The sequence below is a fragment of the Giraffa tippelskirchi genome, chromosome 2, assembly GCF_054371585.1.
Source record: "Giraffa tippelskirchi isolate mGirTip1 chromosome 2, T2T-mGirTip1v1.2.pri, whole genome shotgun sequence".
Taxonomy (NCBI): domain Eukaryota; kingdom Metazoa; phylum Chordata; class Mammalia; order Artiodactyla; family Giraffidae; genus Giraffa; species Giraffa tippelskirchi.
This window is the reverse complement of record NC_137276.1, coordinates 183,686,532-183,714,047: the sequence shown is the minus strand read 5'-3', so window position 1 is coordinate 183,714,047 and position 27,516 is coordinate 183,686,532. Positions and strand designations below refer to the sequence as shown.

The window sequence follows — 27,516 nt, the reverse complement described above, 5'->3', positions numbered from 1 at the left end:
TGGGGGGCTCCAAAATCACTACAGATGGTGACTACAGCCATGAAATTAAAAGATGCTTGCTCCTTGGAAGAAAAGCTATGACCAACCTAGACAGCATATTAAAAAGCAGAAACATTACTTGGCCAACAAAGTCCCATCTAGTCAAAGCTATGGTTTTTCCAGTAGTCATGTATAGATGTGAGAGTTGGACTATAAAGAAAGCTGAGAGCCGAAGAATTGATGCTTTTGAACTGTGGTGCTAAGAGAAGACTCTTGAGAGTCCGTTGGACTGTAAGGAGACCAACCAGTCCATCCTAAAGGAAGTCAGTCCTGAATATTCATTGGAAGGATTGATGCTGAAGCTGAAACTCCAATACTTTGGCCACCTGATGCTAAGAGCTGACTCACTGGAAAAGACCCTGATGCTGGGAAAGATTGAAGGTGCAAGGAGAAGGGAACGACAGAGGATCAGATGGTTGGATGGCATCACTGACTCTATGGACATGAGTTTCCATAAGCTCCGGGAGTTGGTGATGGACAGGGAGGCCTGGTGTGCTGCAGTCCATGGGGTCGCAGTCGGACACAACTGAGTGACTGAACTGAACTGAACTTCTAGTGACAAGAAATATGTTTTACCTTAAAGATATGTTCTATAAATTAGTTCATGTCTATCTTTCTACCTACCAACTAATTTGTATTCTTTGGTTAAAGTCTTCTGGGGGTGGAAAATCAGTTGTTTGGTGTAATTGGCCTATTGCATTTAAACACGATTAAATAAGTAAATAGTGGCAGACAGAACCAAACATATATCCTCAGGACCTTTGGGTGGAAAGCTGATTTGATTTCAAGAGAGAACATCTTACCCTAATGACCTCAGTTCAGATATGGATACATTCTTCACTGGTCCATCTCCACTTAACTCTTGGAATCCCCAGGAGAGCTACTTTTTAAAGTGGGAATTTTAGAATTGCTGTACTGATGAATGCTGGTTCTTTAAATTAATATAATATTGCCTGTTTTTTATTTCAAATTATCTTAGCTAACAACCACTTTGCTTTCAGAACCTCTTTGAAGAAGGTAAACCTGCTGTGGATTTGCTTAACTCACAGAGTCTACTCAGGGTCCTCATTATAGGTTTTGTTTAGGACACATATTGACCAATTAAAGTCCTCCAATTTATTTCTCAGATGTTATACTTGATTTACCAGCACAGTTTCTACATTAATTGGCAGTAGAATTTCTTCTCCAGAATTCTACTTCCAAAGCTAATATGTGAATCATCATTAATTTGTCATGAGAATAAATTTACAAATATTCAAATCAGTTTCTCCTAACCAAGGAAAAAAGTGTACTTTCATTTTTGTTGTTGTTGTTAAGTGTTAACAAGGTGAAAAGTTGTTAGGTAATAAAAAACAAAAAAACCCTGACTTTTCTACAGTGGAATATGTAGGCTGCTCTTATTTCATTATGCATTTTTTATTAAAATGAAATATTACAAGTACTTGATCCATTTTTCTTCTATTCCAGTGTGGTCATTTGACAAACAGGATTGTTTGTCAGAAAGAACTACTAATAGATTGTAATAGGCAATTATGTCTTCCTACTTTCAACACCTGAGAAGAATTAAATATCAAGTCAAAACTGTCACTCACTTGAACACCAAAATGTTTGGTATTAATTGTGTTGGTTAGTTGAAAGTGAAGAATTTAGGGGGAATAGTAATCAGTTTTTTCACACACCATTACTTAGAATACAAGTGACAAATTTAGCCACTCTTTCCCTGCTGCCAGAAAGCTATAATTGAAATACCTATGCTGATTTAACCATAAACTAATTATAGTTCATATTATTAATAGGATGGGAGAAAATTATTGAAACACAAAAATTGCTATACTTCCTTAATATTAAAATGCAAAGAATGATTTACTTTCCCCGACTCTTCTCCTTCCTGCCAACCTTCCTCCCTCCTTTCTTCTCTCCTTTCCTACTTTTTCCCCTTCCTTCCCTTTCTCCCTCCTTTTCTTTTCCTTTTATTTTAGGATTTTGTATTTTCAAAATATAGGTTTTGTATGTGGGAGTAGTCAGATAACATGTTTTTTTTAAAGTCGGTATGTCTTTTACAATGTTTTCCCTCCAACTTTTGAAACTATGGAGAAGATACCTATAAAGTATTTACAGTTTAATAGTGGGAAAGGCAGTCATTCGGTTACATGCTTCACTGTATGTGATACTACATACACTTGAGAATACATTATCTTCATCATATCATTTGGCTAGATTCCAAAAACTCGGTATCTTAAAAATACCGGGGAGATTTAGAACAAGTGCACATTGTGATGTTAATAGCGAGAACACTGATTGGGAGCAGAAGAGTTGTTTCCTGAAGTCAGTTCTACCTTTAGCACTAAAAATGCTCTAGTCTTCAGCCTCCTTAGTTGTATGATGAATAACCTGTAGTGAATAATCTCTAAGGTTATTTCTCAATCCAATGTACAATTCCTTTAAATCACTAGACAATTCATTGTATAAAGTGCAATAGCATATTATTTTGTAGAGTCAGAGGCTTCTTATCTGCCAAATTCAACCCTTTAGAGCCCAGCCAAGAATCTATGGGAAACACATAGGTTCTCAGCAGCCAAAATAAATGCTGGGTTTCCATGAGCATTTCTAACCTTATTCTTTGGGAGAGTCCTTGGGGCCCTCACTCAGAGATTGTTTACTCTTTAAATAGAATCTCTTTTTAAGTTTGATTATCTTGTTTTCAAAGGCCTGGCAATTTGGAAAGGGACTACGAGGTAATCACAAGATGGAACAACGTGTGGGAAAGTGCTTTGTAGGCTCTCAAGTACTGTGCAAATCTGAGCTGTTATCATTAGTAAGAATGACACCTGACAGAAACAGTGAGAGTAAAGATAAATCATTTCAGACAAACATGGTAATGTCAAAACATTATTGGGCTGTGCTGTCTAGTATACTAGGGCAAATACGTTTAATCATTTCGATAGTTTCCAAGATCCTCTCTGAATTATAGCACAGTATGTGCTTATAGAAATAACTGAATTACCACAAGAAAGTTCATTTCTATTCTGAATAATATTTGGTTTAAGAGATGATTTCTTAGAAATTGCATTTTTAAGTAATATATAAATGTTAGATATTATATAATTTGATTTGAAGTTCAGGACAGTATGCAATGTGATACAAATGTTTTCCACCTAAAAGAATCAAAAATTTAATGTAATATGGTACATAATGGGCTAGATTTCAATTGCCTAAAAATTATATCTGAGTAATCCTAAATATATGAAGTGCTACTCTAATTTTGAAAGGCAGTAATTTTTATTATCTATAGTAGAAGTAATTAAGATAAATAATATTAATTCATTTTGCTCCACAATTAAACAAAATTATTATGTGCTCAGTTTAGAATTTTCTATAGCACAGTTTCTAGACTCATGAGCCTGTTATGATAGTATTGCATAATGTTGGAGAAATACAAAATATGATATATGCCAATACTCAAAACATACTACATGCTGAGCCAATGTAATAAAAGTTTTTAATAATTCCTGAGTGATACTGGTAACCAATATAAAGCAAACTAAAATTACATCTAAAAACACCCATCAATTGATGGGAAGTTAGAAACCAAAACCAAAGTTTGTCAGTGTCAAGTTTCTAAAATATTTGCTGGAAATGCCAACAGCAAATTAAGTTATAAAGAGAAAATAAGAAATCTGACATGTTCTCTCTTTTTTTAAAGATTTGCCAGTCCAGACATAAAAGTAATATGGCTTTAAATGCCAGCTGAAAATGAACTAGAATCCTTTATGAGAATCCAATATGGGAATCCTTTTCTCATATTTGGGAACATTAAGCCTAGAATATTTAAGCCTTGTTTTATATCATATTATACATGAATAAATGGAGGCCTAGGAAAGCAGATTCTCAATGATTTCAAGGTAAATATAAGACAAGAACTCAGGTTCCTTTACTACCACACCAGAGTTCTTTCAACTATGAGTTGCAGATTCGATATTTTATACTGAATTTTTAATAAAGACATCTTATAATCTACTCTATCACATCAATGGCAGACATTTTAAGAATGAAAAGCTGAATGAAGATGACAGTCCATGATCCTGGGGACTTGAGACCATAATTTGGAAATCATTTCCTAAAGTCCAGGCATTTATGGAGCGATTACAGAAGCAGCTGAATGGTGAACAGGAGAAAGGACATTAGACAGGCAGGTGCAGGTTAGTCAAATTGATTGACTTCCTGGCAGACAAGGGCTCAGATTGTTCGATTATGCTTTTGTACAGCAAGGAAAGTAAGAGAACAACACCAGAGACTGCTAACTCCCAGCTACCAGCAACTTCTGAAAGGGATATTTGAAAGGTATAGAAGTAATATTTTCCACCGTCTCCCTTTATAGTCTTTGGCAACCATCTTTGGTCACACTGTCACTTGAATTGGAATGTTTAAACTATAATAGTAGAATTTTTGCTTTTGAACTGTGGTGTTGGAGAAGACTCCTGAGAGTCCCTTGGACTGCAATAAGATCCAACCAGTCTATCCTAAAGGAGATCAGTCCTGGGTGTTCATTGGAAGGACTGATGTTGAAGCTGAAACTCCAATACTTTGGCCACCTCATGCAAAGAGTTGACTCATTGGAAAAGACCCTAATGCTGGGAAGGATTGAGGGCAGGAGGAGAAGAGGACGACAGAGGATGAGATGGCTGGATGGCATCACCAACTTGATGGACATGGGTTTGGGTAGACTCCGGGAGTTGGTGATGGACAGGGAGGCCTGGCGTGCTGCGATTCATGGGGGTCACAAAGAGTCGGACACAACTGAGCGACTGAACTGAACTGAACTGAGTACAATGGCTTTGTATTTTAATTAATTTTTATTGGAGTATAATTGCTTTACAATGTTGTATTAGTTTCTACTGTACCACAAAATGAATCAGCTAAACATATACACATGAAAAAAGTGAAAGTTGCCCATTCATGTCCATCTCTTTGTGACCCCATGGACGTTAGCCCACTAGGCTCCTCTGTCCATGGAGTTCTCCAGGCAAGAATACTGGAGTGGGTTGCCATTTCCTCCTCCAGGGTATCCTCCCGACCCAGGGATCAAATCTGGGTCTCCTACATTGCAGGTGAACTCTTTACCATCTGAGCCACCAGGGAAGCCCACATATACATATATTCCCTTCCTTTTGGACTTCCTTCCCATTCAGGTCACTACAGTTCATTAAGCAGAGTTCCCTTTGCTATACATTATATTCTCATTAGTTATCTATTTTATACATAGTATCAGGCTCTGTACTTTATATCAGAACTTTAAGAAGCCCTTGACCCACTCATCAGTGCTTGAAGAAACACTTCTGGAATCCCAATTGAATTCAGAAACTGCTCTAAAAAAGAAAAATTAATAGTGACCTAAAAGCTCAATATTGTAGGTCTTTTTCTTTTACATTTCATTTTTGCTTCTTTCATTAGAAGTTCTAACTGGTAAACACAAAGCCTTAGGGGAAAAATAAGCAGCAAAATTTCTTTAGGACTATATAAGTTCCAGCACCATGGCTTTTCTCTTTCTGTATTTTGCGGTGTTTACCAAAACGGGCTTGCATGTGTTAAAACCAAAATGCAAGTTACATTAACAATTTGCATTTAGAAATCCCAGCACTTAACACCACCAGACTTAATATTTGCTTTGGACAGTTCTGCTTGTTTAGTCTCAAGCTTTTTCCAAAGAGCTAACATAAAAAGGCAGCTCTCCTATTTGCCTAGTTCGTGTGTGATTTCACACGTGGTGCATTATGTGCTTCCACAAGACAAAGTGTTATCTCTTCTTCACATGAACAGTGTACCCAGCTAGGTTGGGAAATGTGAACTTTGTGATCACATGAAGCACACAGAGATTCCACTTTGGAAATGTCTCCTCCTCACTGTGCTTTCTCTTTTTCATTCTCTTGCCATATTTCACTATGATTACTTGACCTTCTAAACATTTTAAGTTTCTAACAAGGTTACCATCCCCTAGTCCCTTCTGCAGTTGATTATCTTCCACAATACTGCTAAAGAAAATTTTCAACAGCAAAAATCTGGCCACTTCACTGCCATCCTTAAAATACACCAAAAACCCTTTTATTGCTTCCACATTCTTTATAGGGTAAAATCCAGATTATTTAAGCTGTTGTTTAAGGGCTTTCCTAGTATCACTCCAGAAGCAACCTTCCCAGCTGTATTTCCTTCCATTGCCTCCCACATGCCCTAAGTTTTAGCCACACTGGCTGAATTAGATCATACCTCTTGTTCCCAGCATTTCATCTGCATGCACTTTCCTTCATTCCCCTTCTCACTTGAAGAAACCCTTGTCTGTGAAGGTCAATATGAATGTCCTTTTGGAATAAAGCCTTCTTCAGTCTATTCATCAATCTCTCCTCTGCTTGTACAACATTTGGCACATAATCTATTTAATTCCACTAAATGATAAAGGACAGAAGTATAATAGCTAACATTTTTGAGTTTTACTGAGATATTATTGACAGAAAAAAATTGTATATGTGCGAAGTGTGTAACATGATGCTTTGATACACATATTGCATTGTGATTACCACATTTAAGCTAACCAGTGTATCCATCACCTCACATAGTTTCCCTTTGTGTGTTGTTGGGGGGATATAATAAGAACCTTGATATCTACTCTGAGCAAATTTCAGGTGTACAATACATTACTATTAATTATAATCACTTGTGGCTCAGCCAGTCAAGAATCCTCCTGCAACAAAGGAGACCCAGGTTTGATCCCTGGTTTGGGAGGATCCCCTAGAGAAGGGTATGGCAACCCACTCCAGTATTCTTGCCTAGAGAATCCCGTGGACAGAGGAATCTGGTGGGCTACAGTCCAGGGAGTCACAAGAGTCAGACATGACTGAGCGACTGAGCACACAGGCATGCACATTAGGTAACCAGAACTTACTCATAACTGAAAGTTTGTAGCCTGTGACCAGTATTCTCCCCATTTCCCCTTCCCCCAAGCCCTAGCAACCACCATTTTACTCTCTGTTTCTATGTGTTGGGTTTTTAATGTTCAGCATATCAGTGAGATTATTATGCAGTGCTTCTCTTTCTGTGTCAGTGAAATGTCTAGATTCATCCCTGTTGTCACAAATAGCAGAATTTCCTTATTTTCTTCTTTTTTAAGGCTGAATGACATTCTATTATGTGGTTGTATGTATGTGTGTGTATCACATTTTCTTTACTGATGGACATTTAAATTGTTCACATATCTTGGATACTGTGAATAATGCCACAGTGACTGTGAGAGTATAATATCACTTAGACATAGTGATTTTGTTTTCTTGGATATACACCAAGAAGTGTGATTGCTGATCATATGGTATTTCTGTTTATATCTGTACTTTACCATGATAGCTGTACCCATTTACATTCCCCCCAACAGTATACAAAGATTCCCTTTTCTCCACATTCTCACTAACACGTACCTTTTGACCATTTTAGTAAGAGCCATCCTAAGAGGTATGAGGTGGTATCTTGTGGTTTTGATTTCCCCAATGATTAATGATGTTGAGCATCTTTTATTAATAGTTAGCATTTACTGAGCATTTGTATGAAAAGTATTCTTTCAGTCAGCTTGTGTATTAAGTCAGTCAGTCATGTCCGACTCTTTGTGACCTCATATACTGTAGCCCGCCAGGCTCCTCCATCCATGGAATTCTCTAGGCAAGAATACTGGAGTGGGTTTCCATTTCCTTCTCCTGGGGATCTTCCCTACCCAGGGATTAGATCCGGGTCTCCTGCATTGCAAGCAGATTGTTTACTGTTTGAGCCACCAGATAAGCCCTTTAAGCAGCTTACACATTAATTTATTTAATATTCACAGTAACCCTTTGAGCTTGATACTATTATCTTCCATTTAATGGTTGGAAAACATGAGAACATACAGTTCAACTAACTCTGGAGGTCACTTACCTTCTTAGTAACAGGGCTGGAATCATACCTGTGTAGTGTTGTCTGTTGTCTCTTTTTCTAGATTTTAATCTCCTTTGAATAGATAATTTATTTATGTTTGTGTGCTGAGCAGGAATATTGTAGCTACATATTGAAGCCAATCAATTGCTTTATGGTACAATGCATTTATAAATTACATGAAATAGAATCTTTTGGGTTAAGGAAATTTTATTTTCATAGGTTTATATAAAAAAATAAGGAAAATATGGCACAAGTCAATAATAAAATGTTTATATTGAGATGCAAACTGTGGATCTTGGTGTTTAGGATATATCTTTTATAGTTTCTCAGTTACATCAACAATATTGGATAAATGTTAACCTGGAATTACTATAGACTATTCTTCAGGCACATGCAATTTTCCATTTTCCGTAGATTGCACTGGCTTTCCAATGTACATCATTATAAATTATCTTTTAGCTATAAAGGTTTTAGAATGAATAGCGCACTTCCCTAGTGATATCTTTCTGAAGTACTTGTGTATGAGTTATTTTCATTGACCGTATAGGTTTACCTTGGGTGACTATTAGGTATGATGTTGAGTTGGAAATTTCCATTGTAAAATATCTCTCCGTTTTTAAAATTAGAGGTAAGAAACAATGAATTTCTGAATATCAAACTCTAAAATCATACTGATTACCTATAAAGGTATGGAATATATATATATATCTATATATCTATATATATATATATATAGAGAGAGAGGTTGAATATGCATCAATATTCATACTTGTATGCTGAGGCTACTGGCAGTTGAAAAAATGATAATGAAGAAAACATTTTAAAGCTGATTTCAGAGACATTCCTTATCATCTGTTCTATATACACAGGTAAAATTGTAGCTGAAGAATGCACACTTACAGCATGTTTTGGTAAAACTCTTAAGGGGGAACTAACTTGAAAATTGCCATTGGATTTTCAGACAGTGACACAGTCTAAGCATCCCAGTCACTTCTATTTGGTTTGTTTGTTTTTAATTAGTTTCTTCCTTGAGAGGAAGCTTTAGGAGTATTTTCAGTTATAGAACTCAAATGAAATTCATAAACCAAACACGTGAAATAACATGAAGCCTTGCTTACACTCCTGCAGCTCATCTCTGTAACCTGGTATTCTTTTAATGTGTAGGAACAGTGAATTTTTTTTTAACCTTAATGACACTATTGTCTTTAAAAACTGTTAAGAATAGCAGAACCAAGGAGGTAATATTATAATATGAAGTTTAGGGGGATTTTGAGCATCATTATCTTCCTGAGCAGTAACCATGAACAAATTATCAAAGACATTATCTCTTTTAATCCAAAGATGAACCAAATATATTAGCACCTTGGTGGGGTTGAGAATATGTAGAAAACATAATCATAAAACGTCATTTCTTGCTGCAGCACAACCGCCCAGGACACTGTTCAGCAGAGGTCTTGGTGTTGTCAGCACCTGCAGAGAGCTGCCTGGGGATGCAGCTGCTTAGACAGAGATCACCTTTGCTGGTGGATGCAAAGCTTTGTCCTTGAAGATTTTATGTCCTTCCTTCCATCTTAACCAAGGGAATTTAAATGAGATTGTCTGAATATAGAATGTATACATTCCATAGGCTGAAGAAACTACGTGCATTGTTCTTCTTAATTAATGGACTATTTTTATCTGTTTTAGGTTTATAGAAAAATTCAGTGGAAAGAAGAGAGTTCCTCTATTCTCTTACAACATTTCCTATCCCCCTAATTTCCCTATTATTAACATCTTGCATAAGTGTGGTACATTTGTTACAACTGAGGGGTCAATATTGCCACATTATTATTATTAAGTAAAATCTATAATTTATATATGTTTTCCTCTTTGTGTTGTATGTTTTATTGGTTTTGACAAATGTATAATGATGTGTATCCACCATCATAGTATCAGAATAATTTCACTACTCAAAACATTCTCTGTGCTCTGTCTATCCATACCATCCTTCCTCTCATCAAACCCCTGGGAACTCCTCTCCTTACTATCTCCATAGTTTCACCTTTTCCTATAATGTCAGAGTCATGCAGATTGATACAGAAAATCAATCAGATTGACTTCTTTCACTTGGCAATGTGCATTTAAGTTTCCTTTGTCTTTTCATGAGCTTGAGCTCATGAGCTTGGTAGCTCATTTCTTTTTATTGCTGGTATTCCATTGTATGTACCACCTGGTTTATCCATTCACTACTGGAGGACATCTTGGTTGCTTCCAGATTTTGACAATTATGAATAAACATTCATGTTAAGGTTTTTTGTGAACTTAAACATTTTCAACACAGTACAAGGAACTCTACTCAGTACTCTATAATGGGAAAAGGATGGTTCTCTATATGGGAAAAGGATCTAAAAAAGAGTGGATGTATGTACATGTATAACTGATTTACTTTGATAAAGTTATTTACTTTGATGGAGTTCCCTCGTAGCTCAGTCAGTAAAGGATCTGCCTTCAATGCAGGAGACCCGGGTTCGATTCCTGGGTCAGGAAGTTCCCCTGGAGAAGGAAATGGCAACCCACTCCAGTATTCTTGTCTGGGAAATCCCATGGACTGAGGAGCCTGGCAGGCTACAATCCAAGGCGTCACAATAGTTGGACACGACTTAGGAACTAAACTACAACTACTACACTAGAAACTAAAACAACGTTGTAAGTCAACTATACCCCAATAAAAAGCAAAACATTTTTTAAAACTTGTAATTGTGAAAACTATTTTTGATGGAGAGGAAAGGCATGAGTTTTGAAGTTAGAAAGACTTGAGTCCTAACCTTCATTTTATTCATCCAATAAATTTTTCTTGGTTGTCTACTCTATTATCCCTACTGTGCTGGGTGATTGAAATGCTTAAATAAAGTGCTACTCCACTTGTCAAATGTGCCTTGTCTACACTTAAAAGCCTTATTATACCTCTGATTACTTATATGAAAGATATCTGTCTCAGATATTAGCAGTTTTCTGTTGTGTTCTGAGAATCAGATGAGCTGTCATAGACAAGACTTCACATATTTCTTGGCAATAAATGCCCAGTTGGTATATAACATCCAATTGAGAAAGAGGTGATAAACTTGATAGTTTATTTTCTTGCTAGTCCTTCTGTCCTTCTGATCTATAGGTTTTATAATGTTAAATATGAAAGTTTTATTTAATAATACATATGGAAAACATTTTATACTTTCCAAACAATATTCCTAGCTTAACCACAATTTAAAATGAAATAAGAATGTGTCATCATTTTCTGTGTATCTAATAGTGATGACTATTGGACTTCAGGTGAGAATTAATTTGGAGCTCTAGCTTCACTACATACTGGCTTGACATTGTTGGTGTATTCTCTTGTGTAGTAGTCTCTTGGCTTTGAAGGGTGAACAGGATCCCATCAGCAAAGGAAGCATCATAGTATGTGTTCACCATAAACATTTATTTGTTCATCATGTAGGGCTATTGTGAGACTCAAATGCAAAAATGTACAATATACATAAAAGAGCACTACAAACTATAAAGTGCCATAAAATGTCCATTATTATTGCTACAATTGCTCTAATGTATTTTTTGCTTTTAATTTGGCTAACTCCTTACTAAATCAAACTGTAGGTTTTATTTTTTTTTCACTACACCCCTATTGCAATCTGAATTTTCTAGGATCCAATAACCTACTAATTTTAGAGGATCAGTTCCCTTGTGGCTCAGCTGGTAAAAAATCCGCCTGCAATGCAAGAGACCTGGGTTTGATCCCTGGGTTGGGAAGATCCCCTGGAGAAGGGAAAGGCTACCCACTCTGGTATTTTGGCCTAGATAATCCAACTGAATGCAGAAGAGCCATTTCCTGCTGTAAGAACTTGTTCACCTTTCTAGGTGTTTGTTGTTGTTATCGTTTTTGTCATTTTGTCCATGATGGTTAGTCTTCCAGAAACTCTGCGGATCATTAAACCTTTTCCTAAATCACAGTATAAATATGACACATTTTAAAGTTACAATGAGCCTCTGGGATTACAAAGTGTTCAGCAAGTTAAAAATCTTTGAGAGTAAGGGAGAGTTTCAAAGCTCAGCCAAATTGAGGTCCAGATTTTACAAGGTCTTTAAAAGCATGTCCCCATTCTGATATCCTTAGAAATGATAAAACTACCTTTCAATACAACTTCCTATATTTCTCATTTCTACTCATTGCCTTCCTAAATTAGGTTGTTCTCTTTCCCACTTTTCCTCCCACTCATCAATTAAGAGTAATGACTGTCAGGGAAAGTGGAATATATCAAAAGTTATTGTTAATATTGTCTAAGTTCATGCATTTCAGAGCAACACCACTGAGCTTGTGCTGTGGACAAGCTACAGTGGGTACCATTCTCTATGCTTACCTGTCCTTGAAGCAACACAAAACCTCTTAATACTGGAGGAAGATTTCATTTTTATGTAGTAGATTATGCTGATTTCCTGTTATGCAACTATTTGTTTTACTTTTAAATTTTTCAAAGAAAATTTTATTTTTCCTGTGGTCTTAATTGCTTTCAAAAAATATATTGGACAAATGTTTCTATTTCTTCTTCCTCATCAGAACTAGAAAACTAGATTTCATAGTAAGCTGAGTTTAGTTCTTAAAAAAGGGCAAATGCCATCATTTTCTTCCTATGACCTTAACTTGTATTACAACCCCTGTGGGAAGTTGTCAATTTAAAAGCATGAAATTTACACGAATCTAAGTCTTGGAAATCAGCCAGCAATCTTCACGAAATATGTGGGGAAATCTATTAAATAGCTTTTTAACCTTTATTACTTACCATGTTTGATTGTACAAATCTATATCCTCAGGAGACATAGGCAGTGCTAATTTGGATTCATGTGAAGAAAAGAGCAGAAAGCTATTTCAACCTATGTAAACATTTTTCAGTACCTAGTTAAATACTTAACAGGGAATATTCCAGAAGCAGGCATCCTGGACAAGATCACTCAACCAATTAGGAAGCAAAGTTTACTACTCTGCTCGTTCAGGAGCCTTGACAATTTATTTGCTATTCCCCCGTAATTCATTACCTCAATTATTGGATAAAATTCTCTAATGCTAGTGAATATTACTTTAAAGGCTAAAGCAATAAAATTAGCACAAGCTGTTATTAACAGAAGCTCTCTGAAAACAATGATGATCTTATTGGCTAAAAATATTTATGATATATTTTTTCTAAGACATTTGAGAAATGTAAAAGCTATTAGGAATTTGTTGTTTGGGAGTTGGAGAGTGTTATCAAGGACAGCTTTGATTATCTCAAATCAAGAGGTCTTTTTGTTGTCATGGCATTAAATTATTTGCAGACAACAAATTTAATAATGTCACAATAACTATGCACTCTTTCTGAAGACAGACTCTAGTCTAAATTCCAAAAGTTTCCATTACTTCAGATGATGCACTTAAGGTCTTTTGTGAAGCGTTGTGCCTGCTTTCCTGTTGATAGTATTTTCATGAATACAATACAGTTATTGTCTTTGCTAAAATAATTAAGTCCTATTCACAATTTCAATACACCTTATGTGGGAAAATGCACAGGAGAATGTAACTTTTCAGTATTCAAATAGAACTGATACATTTAGTTAAACTTGGAGCATAAATGTTTTCATCTTTCCTTTGCATCTAACATGGGGCAGTATTCAAATAGGGGTTTCTTCTACCTACCTCTTTAGTTAAGCTGGTTCCCAAATGCAGTCCTCAGGATCTGAATAGAGGCAATGCAAGAATTAATGCAGGAAATTGAATTGGGGGAGAGAAACAAAAGGAAAATAATATTTTACTGATTCTTTTCATTGTATTGATTAATTGTCTGAGTGGCTTCTCCTTAATGACACAGCTTCAAGTCCTAGAAAATTAGGCGAGAAGCATGATAGTAGAAAATAGTCAACTTTATGAATTTCAACTTACATAAATTATTAGTTACGTAAATATTTGTAATTATTATAATGTGTAAACTGTAGAATATAAAGGGAAACATGATTAAACATTCTTTTCTTTAGTCTTCTTTACTATGAAAATCCATTTTAAAATAAAATATGGAAGATTGTTATTTTCATATACAAATTTTAAATTTCTGGTTCAGTGTAGTCTTCCTGCCTTCCCCCTGCCTCACCATAGAGCATGAAGTGTTTTTAAGTACTTTTATTTGAGTTTGTCCCCACAAAGGGACCAGTGTTTACAGAGACTGTATAGTCCAGTCAAAAACTCATCACTGAGGAATGAGGACTTGGTGACACACAACTCCCCTGTGAAACAAATTTTTGGAAACCCCAGTTTCATCTTTAGAACAAAGAATGTGAAGAGAACTGTCAAAGAAACCCTAAATCCTGATGCTCTTGGTGACATTTCAAATGTAAATCTATGTCGGTGCATTGTTTTGAGTATATGTTTTATTCCATTAAAAATATTTTTAAAACAAAATAGCTTTTTGGTGGGGAACAGTGGTAAGATACTGAATTCTAATTACTTCAGTATCTGCTTTATCCCCACCTTCCCGGATTCCCTAGAATCCCAAAGAATAGTATATGGTTTTCTGAAATGTTAAATGCAGACTAAAGAATATGGGCTGTAAGAATATGATCCTTTCAGTGCACTGCAATGGGGCTTTATTTTACCAATTGTTATTGAGCATCTGCAACCTTCATGGTGCTGTGATGAATTTCAAAGTGAGGGCAATGTAAGTTTTTCCTTCAAATAGATTGCAGCATAGTGGATAAATTAAACTGATAATTTATCCTTCTTTTGAAAAGAAATTAAACTTCATATATATATATATATATATGTCTAGAATTTAAACTCTGAGTTCAGGGTGTTTTCCTTTTATCAACGTGAATTGCCTACCCTAGACAGCCCTTGGCACAAAGCGAGCACTCAATAGCCAATAAATGAATGATAAAGAATAAATACTGAAATGTATACAGACAAAAAGGAAAACAATGTATTTGCCTATTTGTTTCAGTGGGTTCATGGAGAGCATTATGTAGATACACCCTCTAGCTTATATTTCTGTTTTAATGAACATTAGTTTCCTCAGTTGTTTAGTATTCAAAATAATTCTGTGTTATCTTTATATACAATCATGCACTTGTGCAAAAACTTTTTGTAGGCTAGATCCTCAATGGTATAATTACTGAATCAAAGGGTATTAGCATTTTAAAATTTGATAGATACCATCAAATTATGCTTCCATAGGTTCTATTCAATTTAGAATGAACCTTTAAATATTTTATTTTTTAATTCAAGGCAATCTTTGACAATCTAATAAAAGTTCTGAATTCTCTTTCTTTAAAAAATAACTCTAGAGGATTCATAGATGCCCTAAAGTCCATTTATGGATCCCAAGTTAAGAAATTCTAACAAGTACAGTAAAGTTTGTGTTTTGCTGGTTTAAAATTCTTGAGGCATTTCACAAAAAGTAAGAATAAAAGTCCATAAATTAAATCATTTCTGTTGCTTTTAAATCATTTCTTAGTAAAATCTTTGCTTTATAATTTAAAAGTGACCCCGATGGAATCCAAATGCTGGTGTTGATGGTGAAAGGAGAGAAAAAGTAAAAAAAAAATGTAACAGTTTATTTCATTTTATTAAGAAAATTTTATGTGCATTTATGAATTTGGGTAAACTGCCAGTTTTAGGACATGTTCCTTATGAGGATCAAAGATATAATTTGTTAAAATTACTATAATAAAAAATGGAGTCTGCCATAAGACAGAAAACCAAGTATCACTCAATGCGTCTACATGGTCTCTGGTTATGGCAGGCCATTGAAGTAGTTCTCATCTTTCCAATCACAGAAATTCAGTGTTCGCATCAAATAAAATTTCCTCCAAGACACCTTAACCAATATCCTCAAACTCCTTGCTTGGATTCCGTTCTCTGCTTTGCCATACCACTAACTTTACCTAGTAAGCACCTCCTACAAATTCCATCATGTACAAATTCCATCATGTTCTTTGAGGAGTAGACCTCATTATTTTATTTATATATTTCCCCCACAAAGAACATCTACCACTTTGTAGTGAAAACAAAAGTCACTCAGTTGTGTCTGACTCTTTGCGACCCAATGGACTATGTAGTCCATGGAATTCTCTAGGCGAGAATACTGAAGTAGGTAGCCTTTCCCTTCTCCAGGGGATCTTCCCAAACCAGGGATCAAACCCCAGTCTCCTGCATTGCAGGCGGATTCTTTACCAACTGAGCCACAAAGGAAGCCCAAGAATACTGGAGTGGGTAGCCTATCCCTTCTCCAGGGGATCTTCCCAACCCAGGAATCAAACCAGGGTCTCCTGCATTGCAGGCGAATTCTTTACCAACTGAGCTATCAGGGAAGCCCTGATAGTAGTAGTAGGTGTTGACTGTAGTAGGTGTTCATTAAATGCTTGTCAGCAGCAGTAGCAGTAGTAGTAGGTGTTGTTTGTAGTAGGTGTTCAGTAAACACTTGATGCTTGTTTAATGTATAAATAGGTGATTTTTTGAGATGGGCTTTGAAGAATATGTAGGAATTCAGTCAGAGCAGATGGTCCCAAGGAACAATGATAAAAAATGAAGCAGAGATGAAGTAAAACCTAAACTAAGTGGAAATAAGTATGACTTATCAGGCTCATAGATCATTATATGCTTAAGATATTTATATATTACATATGGTATAGGCTACCCACTCCAATATTCTTGGGCTTCCCTTGCGGTTCAGCTGGTAAAGAATCTGCCTGTAATGCAGGAAACCAGGGTTCAATCCATGAGTTGGGAAGATCCCCTGGAGAAGGGAAAGGCTAACCACTCCAGTATTCTAGCCTGGAGAATTCCATGGACTGTACAGTCCATGGGGTCACAAACAGTCAGACACAACTGAGTGACTTTCACTTTTACTTTCACATGGTAAATTGAGAAGGTAATTTTCAGCACAGTAATGCAAACTAGTTACTATATTTTTTTAAACTGTATTGTTTTTCTAGATGTCTGTTCTGTGATATAATGTGGATTATTAAATTGACCTATACTCCACTAAAAAGATAAATATTTTGAGCATTATAACATGCCAAACTTGGAAGAAATGTTAAAAACACATATATTATAGTGTATTCCTGAATACTAGCAGTATTTTATAATTTAGTAAGAAGATTTTTTTCATCTGAATGTGATTCCACAGTGACCTAACCATTTATCTAAAAGATATAATATAATGCATTTACGGGGCTTCCTCAATGGCTCAGTGGTAAAGAATCCATCTGCAATGCCGGAGATGCAAGATATGCAAGTTCACTCCCTGGGGTGGGAATATCCCCTGGAGAAGGGAATGGTTACCAACCCCAGTATTCTTGCCTGGAAAATTCCATGGACAAAGGAGTCCAGGGAACTACAGTACAAAGGGTCACAAGGAGTCAGACACGACTGAAGCACATATGCACACAATGCATTTCTAAAATTGTAGTAACTGGTGAGAGGAAAAGAAAGGAAGAATTACTATTTTTCTGATATGTAGGCATTGCACAACTATACCTACATTATAATATATGATACTTATTAAAGGCAATGTAGAAAGTAAACTTTGAAAAACTGTATTCCTAATTCTGATTCAGCAAAGACCCAACTTGACCTGCACCGTGTACCCACGTTTATGAAGGGAAATTGAACAAGAAAAAGGGGCTGCATAACAGTTTTCTCAGTTTCACAAAGTGACATTGGATTCCCTCAGATGTCTTCTCCCATCTGCCATGCAAACAAGTTATTTGGGAATTACAAGGACTCATATCACACATGCACACACACGCGCATGCACGCACACACAGAGAAATCTTACTTGTTGTATATTACATGACCTTGACAAAGATTTTAAAGTCTTGTTTAATATAATAGCTTATGAGAGGAATTATTAGATATAATTATGTGTCACTGAATCATAAAATCAGGCTTGGAAGACTCTTTAAAGACATCAGCTCAATCTGTCAGTAGAGCTATTATATTTTATCATATCAAATAAGATACATGTGATATATACAATTTAGAAAGCATATATAGTAGCTACAATTTTTGCTTCATTATAGTGAATATATGAAGTTGATTTCTATGAAATAGATTTTTTGTAATTTCTTAACTGGATTGGATCCCAATGTTTCAAAGTCAGAAATCAACTCTCCTATCATAGTTTAATATAATATGTTTCTGTGAAGAAAACCAATTTGATAATAACCAGATGTTATTATGTGCAATTGCTTCCTCCATTCCTTCATTCATATTCAGTGATTATTTAGTCCTACACTAAGATTCTATTTTACAACAATGATCCCTTTATTGGAAACCACAGTTTTATTAAACGAATGAAGGTCTAAAGCAGTAGTTCTTAACTAGTTGGGATTTCTGGGGGCAGTTTTGCCTCCCAGGGACATTTGCCATGATTGAAGACTTTCCTGTTGTCTTAGTGAGAAGAAGGTGCTATTGGTATCTGAGGGGCAGAGACAGGTGTGCTGCTAGAATTATGTAGGACAGCCCCCTACAGTAAAGATTTATTTAGTCCCAAATGTCAACAGTGATGAAATTAAGAAACACTAACTGTTTTAATTAGAGTTGTACATATCTTAATTCATTAATAAAGCAAATAGGGACACTGTCATATTTGTCAAAATCAGTCAAATACATATGAAAGTAATTTCTAAGGATAAGTCTCATTTTTACCTACTTCCTCCCCCAACAGTTCATTTGCACAAATAAATTTCTCTAATATTTCTGTAGAACTGGAATTTAGTTTTTTATGTCATAAGCTCTGAGCCCCTTGTAAAGTGATTTACCCTTCTATGGCACCGACCAGAGCTACAGAGCTGAGGAAAAAAAAAATGCTTTTAAGGATGATGATGCTTTCAAAGTATCAGTGCAATAAAAAATAATTAACCACACTAAATTACAGAGTGTAAAACAGACTCTGATGAATTTTGGCCTTATACTATTCTATATTATTTGCTGCACTTCTGCTTGAAACATGGTAGCAGATTCTGACTTTTAAGTGACTTCAATGCAGACGTCTGTTTGTCAACAGTGCAAAGAGAATGATTACTCGACGTTGATCATCCTTAAGAATTACTTTACACTGAAAAAGAAATTCTCACCAATATGGCCCAAATTATTACAGTTTTATTATTTTAATTAAAAATATAAAACATTCACCTGACTTCAAAAGGTTGCCAGAGTCTGTTTCAGTGCTCTTTAAATTATTTGCTGTATAAAATGCATAACTATAATTATCTTGTATTTTATGATCATTTGCCTGAGAATTCTATATGTAAGATTATTTAGTCAAGAGATTTTTCTAGGGCTGTGCTTGTCTTATTTTTTTCTCACTGAATTCTCCTATGTCACCTTTCTAGTTCTATAGTTCTTTATCTGTAGCTAATAACTCTTTGTAAGAATGACTAAATAACTACACAATGCTTCAAGTATAGCACATATTTATGTTTTATTCTATGTCATGACATTTTGATAGCAACAGTAATAATAATGAATAACATTACACTAAACTTTTAGAACACATTTAATACAGAAGGTGATATAGCCCACTTTAAAGTATCTTGACATATGGATGTACATATAGTCATAACATGTATAGAACAGAAATGCAAACCCTTGTGCACACACACATTTCCTTCTATATTTTATATTTAGCCTCTTTGAGAAAGGACATCATAGGTATTCTATATTTGCAATAATATCCAATAATCTCTGGACTACGAATCCATGAACAATTTAACCAACTAATATTACAGGGAAGTAATTGCAGGGGGATTCTAGTAAGCTAAATTTAATTCAGACTTGGCAATTCAGAGATAAAATCTTTTGCTTCCATGAAAAGTATAAACAGAATTATTTGTGTTGACAGGTGCTTTGGGTCTACCTGGCACTTCATCTCAAAGACTGAGATGCCCTAGAGGTGTCAGGAAGCCAATGTATCACTAAATCATAGTAGTCTTTATAGCTACTTTATCCCTAGAAGGATAACAATATTAGCTCTTCCACATGTACAAGCCTTAGTCTTTCTTTCAGATGAACCTGGGAGCCACTATACTCCTACCTGAAGAGGAAAGTTGATGAATATGGCAAACTTGAAAATTATTTCTAAAATCATTGTGATTGTGGCTCCTAATGCCTTCCAAATGATTATCACTCATTCTGCCCTCAGTCTGTAGACCAGGGCTTCGCTCTCTTCTCTCTTGCTCTTTTACCTACTGTGCTCATTCTTGTCAAATGTCTGACTGCCCTATGTTTCTGGGAAGTCCTGTCATGGCTAATTTTGGATATCGAGCTGTCACTAGAAGACCCAATCCATAAATTTGCAAGTACTTTTAAAAACAACTCTGTTTTATGGTCACCACGGGTAAAGAAAAGGCGTTTCTTAGGGACTTTTACAAATCATGGAGTACAAACAGTCCTTCATTTCTCTTGAAATGGAAGGAAGAAATGTTCTGTCCTGTAATTTCATCCATAAACTCATAAAAACGTCAAATTTGTGTTTGCTTCTCTTCAAGTGAGAGCATGCTATTCAAGCTCAAATCCATGTTCCCTAAACATTGAAGATAGTACATGACAGCCTTTACAGTAGGTGACAGGAATAAGAATTTTGAAAGTTCCAGTGTTGTCAACGTCTCCCTGGTTTCAAAGATATTAATTTGATGACTAAAGTGAAAAGGATTCCACAAGATTCAAATGAAAAATTATCTTATTAGATGCCCATTAAATGCCAGAAATTATCCCTGGGATACTGTGGTTAAAAAAATGTGTTCCCTTCCCTGCTGTAATTATGCTTTCATCATGCTAATACATTATGTACTTGAAATTCATATAGGTTTAATTTCAATTATAAAATTATAACATTTTAAAATTTTAAATAAATTATAAAATTATAAAGTTTGCTGTATATTGAAGCTTTATAGAGAAGAGGAAAGAAAAATGTTCTGTAAGATAGAGCAGAGCATTACGTTTTTTGGAAAGGGCATTTTTTATTTCCCTTTACCTAGCAAAGGATCACCTCATTGGTACCTAGGCTCTGTCATCTGTTTTCACTCCTGGACCAACCATGGGACCACCATCAGTTGTCAAAAGAAGATGTTTTTATAATACAGAAAATAATTAGACATGCATGTCTTGCCATAGTTTAAGGAAGAGATTCACAACTTTCTAGAGTCATTACATATTCTAATGTCCTGCTTATAGTCATGAAAAAAACAGAATACTGAATCACAAAATTGTTTCCATGGCTTGGAAAACCTGCCCCTGTGTACAGTGCTTGAACAGATCCTAAAATACATGATACAAGTTCCACATTTAGGATCCAAAGTATTGCACGAAACCAAGTTTTATTTTGTGAAATAAAGCAGTTTCTTAACTGCCACAAGTTTGCTTGTCTGCAACCACATGTCTAAATCTTACAATTTTTATTTTAATAAAGCTGAAGAGACTATTTCTTCATTTACAGTCTTATGCTCTTCAATGATTTATGATAAAAAGGAATTTAAATCACAATATGATTGACACTAAACAATTGAAAATTACTGATGGAAAAGTTTAATTTTTCATTATAAAATAATATACAATAAAAGTTTTAGTCAAATTTTGTCACAGATAGCAAGTTAAAAACACATTCTATGGCTTATACTATACTTTGTATTCTTCATTTTAATGATGTTAAAAATCCTGGAAAGTAATTGTGTGGTTTATTTTTGTGAAAGTTTGTGTTCTCTGTAATGTTTTTGTTCACTGGAGCAAAATTGCTTTAAAGGAAAGTACCTTCCTCAGTTGACAGAATTCCTTTTCTTTCTTTACTAAGGTTAGTATGAAATTTTTGTACATGTTGTGACTCATGGGTAACAGTGAAAGATAGTATCCACTCTGTCTTGTTTCTTTAGAAAGTCATAAGATGGTCTTATTTATGTATTGTACATTGCCTTAGCCTTGCACTTTAGCACCACCTGGTGGACAAAATATCGTTTGTTTTTCTCTTCAGTTTAGTTAGCCCCTTCACACTCTGCATCCCATTATGCTGCTGCTGCTTGCTAAATCGCTTCAGTCGTGTCCAACTCTGTGCGACCCCATAGACGGCAGCCCACCAGGCTCCCCCGTCCCTGGGATTCTCTAGGCAAGAATACTGGAGTGGGTTGCCATTTCCTTCTCCAATGCATGAAAGTGAAAAGGGAAAGTGAAGTCGTTCAGTCGTGTCCGACTCTTTGCGACCCCATGGACTGCAGCCTACCAGGCTCCTCCGTCCATGGGATTTTCCAGGCATCCCATTATGAGGTATCTTAATAGATATTAAATCATTTAATACAATTAAATAATTGTACATGTATCTAATCTTAAAGACAGTTATAAGTAAAATAAGGTAAAAAGATCTGCTAGATTTCCTAAATACTCTATTATTGCCAAGTTAAATGCCTATGTTTCTTTAAATGTCATAAATTTGAATAGTATGTTACATATCTATGAAAAATGTAGATATTATTGATAATTCAATTAGTTATCATTTGCATTATTTTCAATAAAGAATTAAATAAGGAAGTTTTCTGTACTTTAGTAGCAAAACAATTGCTTAAGTTACATTGTCTACCAAAAAAAGTAGTGTAATCATTTCATGAAGAAATTTCATACTACAAATTCTTTTCTTTTTTTGCCCTCTCCCAGTTTGCAGGATCTTGTTTCCCCAACCTGGGATTGAACCCTCACTCTAGTAGTGAAAGTGCAAAGTTCTAACCACTGGACTGCCAGGGAATTCCCTACAGATTCTTATGTTAATATTTTGTGTATAGTTAAAATGAAAACTAGTATTTTAACCATTACTACAGTAAAGCAAGGCACTTTCATGCTCATTTTACCACTTATAATTAAGATTCAGTTGTGGGCTTATTTGTACTTGTTCTTAGTTTTTGATAGTTTTTACAATTTTCCAGAAGCTCAATTTAAGAGTATTTTCAAATGAAAAACACAAATATATTTACACCCAGTTTTGAAAAATTTAAGCATATTAATCTCTTTGTGTAGTCCTGTTTCTATGAATTACAGTGCATTTTCTCCTTATATAATACAGCTGAAGGTGAAATAAACCCTAGATGCTATACGGTTCCTTTGGCATATACTACTCATTTTTATGGGGCTTCACCAGTGGCTCAGTGGTAAAGAATCCACCTACAATACAGGAGCCGCAGGAGATGCAGGCTCTATCCCTACATCATGAAAATTCCCTGGAGGAGGGCATGGCAACCCACTCCAGTATTCTTTCCTGGAGAATTCCATGGACAAGAGGATCCTGGCACGCCACATACCACAGGGCTGCAAAGAATCGGACACCACTGAAGCGACTTATCATGCACCCATGCTAAAATTGAGAGTTTTATAGATTTGAATCATATGACATTCAAAGGCTTAGTAAATAAGAGCTGTTGATATTTAGATAGGAAATATGTTCTAACTGCATAATTTATTGTATTTCATTTAAGATAAAATTATAATCCATAACCTTCACTAAGACTTGTATCTTGTACTGAAGTTATTTGCTTTGCTGCTTCAAGAGAATATTTGAACTCTTCTGTCTCTCTTTTGTTCCTTTTCTTTAAAGGTCTTGGATGGTATACTGTAAACTCAGCATATGGAGATACCATTATCATGCCTTGCCGAGTTGATGTACCTCAGAATCTCATGTTTGGCAAATGGAAATATGTAAGTGTAACCTATCTAGGACTTGGTTAGTTGCCTCCAGTTTTTTAAAGAAAATTCCTTGTATGAGTAAAGGTGAATTTCAAATAACATAATGGTAATATTCAACTGTGAGTGTAAATGTAAGAAGATGAAATTAATGTGTTGAGCATATCAAAAGAATAATTCCTTATATAACAAATGCTATTTTATATTTTTTTCAAATGCTATTTTAAAATAAAGCCAATAAACAGATAATTCTTAGCTCAGATTAGTCTGAAAGAGTCACGCTGAAGTGTTCAAAGCAAAAGAAATGGCAGAATTCCAGAATAAACTCAGGGAGTATAGGACAGAGCTTAGAGGAAAACAGTTGCCATTCTCTACATACTCATGTTTTGTTTGGTGTGGTTACTTTCAAAGCAAGATGTACCAGGAACCAGAGCATTCAAATGTTCACTGAAAACTAGTCATCAGTATTAGAAGCCTGTTTCTGGTACTTGGTCTTACAACTCAGTTGATGTGGTATCTTCCTTTAAAATTTAACATTGCTGATTTTATTCATTTTTTCAGTTCAGTTTAGTCGTTCAGTTGTGTCTGACTCTTTGTGACCTCATGGACAGCACGTCAGGCTTCCCTGTCCATCACCAACTCCCGGAGCTTGCTCAAACTCATGTCCATCGAATTGATGATGCCATCCAACCATCTCATCCATTCATTTCTTACAGATAGCAAAATCATATTTTCTCAGGTATCAAGGTACAGATGGGTTTGGAAATGCAGGGTTGCTATCCTAGTAGGTGAAATGGAAAGGCTGGAAAACTTTGACTGATAAAATACCTCAATCTATTTACCAAAACCAACAAAAAGTATCTGTGTGGCACCATTTCCCAGTGCTAGATCACATAAGACTCACAATAGTTTGCAAGTTTGAACAGAGGACATATGTTTCATTGAACACAATTGGCAAATTTTCCCTAGGTCCTTGAAATGTTAAAAGATATTGGAATAGGAAAAGGATTTGATGGTCCAATAATTTTTGAAAACTGTTTTATAACAGTACTTCTCAGAGCCTTTCCTATATTAAGCTACATGATGAATTGTCTGAGTTCATTCATTTCTTAGGTTTATTGAACCACACAACTTTTTCTCTCAGATATCTGCAAGAACAAATGTTCCACAGAATAGAAATGTGCATAGTTGCATCCAAGGGGTAGTGAAACACAATCTCTTAAAGTACAGGTTTTGAAGTCAGACTGGCATAAGCTATCATGTACTGGCTATAGAATTCCAGACAAGTGAATTAATCCCCATTTTCTCATGGGAAAAAAAATGAGATGATAATGATAATCTTCCTTACACTGTTGTGACGGTTACATGAAGTAATTCATATAAGAATACTTACCTAGTACTTGGCACATGGTAATTGCGTGAAAAATGTAAACTGTTGTGAGTGTGTACCACTGAGTTCTAAACACAGTGTGTGATGGGGCAGGTGAAGGCAGAAGAAGAAGGTAAGGCAGCATAGCACTTCCCTGTTCCCTCCTCCTAATATCCAGCTCACCCTGGGTAATTTTTAACTATTTCTGGTTCTGTATACAAATGGAAATACAAAGTTAAGGCCTATGAGGACAAAGTCTATTCACAATCCTAAAATCCCAAGTGTCTGGGAGGCTACCACCTAGAGTCAAACTTAGTGCTAACATAAATGGAATCCAGTGGTGAAAAAATTCTGTGATTATCGACATTTCTGATGCCCAGGGAATATTTTTCACCTAAACTGAACTGGCACAATGGCAGTGAAAAGAAACAATAATGGCAGGTTTCAAACTGTTAATGAAATAAAAAGCTTCAGCAATAAACTGATGAGCTATATTTGAAGTACCATATGCTCTGAAAGCAGTCTTGATTCCCAGATGCAGTATACAACCTCTAATTTAATGTAACCTGAAAGACAAAGAACAGATTTGGAAAGAGTGAAAGGGAGCAAACCCAGAGGAAAGATGGATTTGTTTCTAACTGCATGGTAATCTCCCTGTGAATGGAGATCATACCTCCCTGTGCACCCCACCCTACCCCACTCCTACTGCATCCACCTCTGTGCCTGGTACAGAAGAAGCATCTGAGGCTGTCAAGAGTGATATAATGTAGTCATAATGGAGCCAGGCTGTGAAGCTCCAGTCTTGGCTCTGCTGAGATACACTGGCTGGGGCCCTGGACCAGTTATTTAACCAACCTCTGTCTCCATTGTCTATAAATGAGGCCAGTATTATGTGTAATTTACAGGGTTGTTATGAGTATTAAATCCATTAATGCATAGGAAGCCCAAAGAAAGTACCCTGGCTTATAGTAAGTGCTCAAAATGTAATAACTGTCATTTCTTGCATGAGTGAACAACTATAGAAATTTAAGATACTGGTCTAACGTGTTTTTCTTAATGAAGGAATGATTTAGTACAAGGATTTGTGCTGTAAACCTGTAGCAATATTAAAAGATTTAAAGAGAATGTTACTGATATATTCAGATATTCAACCAACTGAACCTTTTGGACTCCAATTTTAGCTTAGTAATTGTCTTAGTCATCTTTGGCTGCAATAACAAACTACTACAGAGTGGTAGTTTAAATAAACAGATGTTTATTTCTCAGAGTTCTGGAGGCTGAGCAGTCCAAAATCAAGGTTCCAGCTGATTCAGTTCTTGAAGAGGGCCCTATTCCCAATTTGCCAACACTGCCACTTGCTATGTGCACACAGGACCTCTTCTCTGTGTTCTCGTTGAGAGAGAGTGCGCTCATGCTTCTTCCTCTTCTTATAAGGGCGCTAATTCCATCATGAGGGTACCATCCCAAAGACCTCATCTAAACCTAATCACCTCTTAGAGGCCCATACTGGGGCTTAGGGGTTAGACATACAACTTTGGGAGGGTCACAGGCATTGAGTTCATAACAGTAGTAAATAAAATAATTTTTAAAATGTTACTTCTCTTAACACCTTGAAATTTGCCATACACTTTAAAATGTTTTATTATATTTTATTTTCTTCAAGACCGTGTGAGGTTAATAGAAGAGAGTACGAGCATGTGTGTTCAGTTGCTCAGTCTTGTCCAATTCTTTGCGACTCCATGGACTGTAGTAGCCCAGACTCCTCTGTCCATGGGATTCTCCAGGCAATAATACTGGAGTGGGTTGCCATACCCTCCTCCAAGGGATATTCCCCACCCAGGGATCAAACCCACATCTCCTGTGGCTCCTGCATTGCAGGCAGATTCTTTACCACTAGCGCCACCTGGGAAGCCCCAAGTAGAAGAGAGATTGGCCCTTATTTTAGATTATTGTTGTTAGGTAAAAGAATGTTTGTGAGAGCAAAGGAAGAAATGAATTATATGTCTCAGTACTCTTGGCATAAGTGTATATGCCTGATTATATTTTATTTTGATAATAAGTTTTTGTATGAAAGCCCTCTGAGCTAAGTTTTATGACTCAGATAGCAAAACCATGGGTTTCAGTGATTAATCGGATTCTGTTGCTTTAATGGACATGATCCTTTTGCAAGGGCAAATATACTGTTCCTCCATGAAGATTCATTAACCTATGTTATGTGTAAAGGTTGGCTGTGTCAGTTCTGACTAAAACTGAAAAGTGTGGGCACATAAAGTATATGGATTAAAGTAATGAGCATGCTAAAGATAATTGCCTAGGATTATCTAAATGAGTGTTTGCAGCTCAAGCATATGTTGCTGTGATAGTTAGCTGAAAATCCTTTTGTAACATAACACAAAACACGTTTGTTTTCACCTATTTTTCTTTTATATTAGACATAAGGCCAATCCTTGTCAAT

The 27,516-nt window shown here is 35.7% G+C and overlaps 1 protein-coding gene across 6 annotated transcripts in view; it reads left to right on the top strand.

Annotated features, from left to right (window-relative positions):
- Window positions 1–27,516, top strand: part of ALCAM (activated leukocyte cell adhesion molecule) — a 225,494-nt gene that overhangs the window by 134,984 nt on the left and 62,994 nt on the right. For all 6 annotated transcript variants that reach the window (XR_014069082.1, XR_014069078.1, XM_081542946.1 and 3 more), the window contains exon 2: window positions 23,607–23,707. Coding sequence is in view for 4 of the 6 variants with exons in the window: in XM_081542946.1 (XP_081399072.1) it covers window positions 23,607–23,707 (101 nt within the window). In the remaining 2 variants the exon portion in view is untranslated. The remainder of the gene's footprint in view (window positions 1–23,606; window positions 23,708–27,516) is intronic.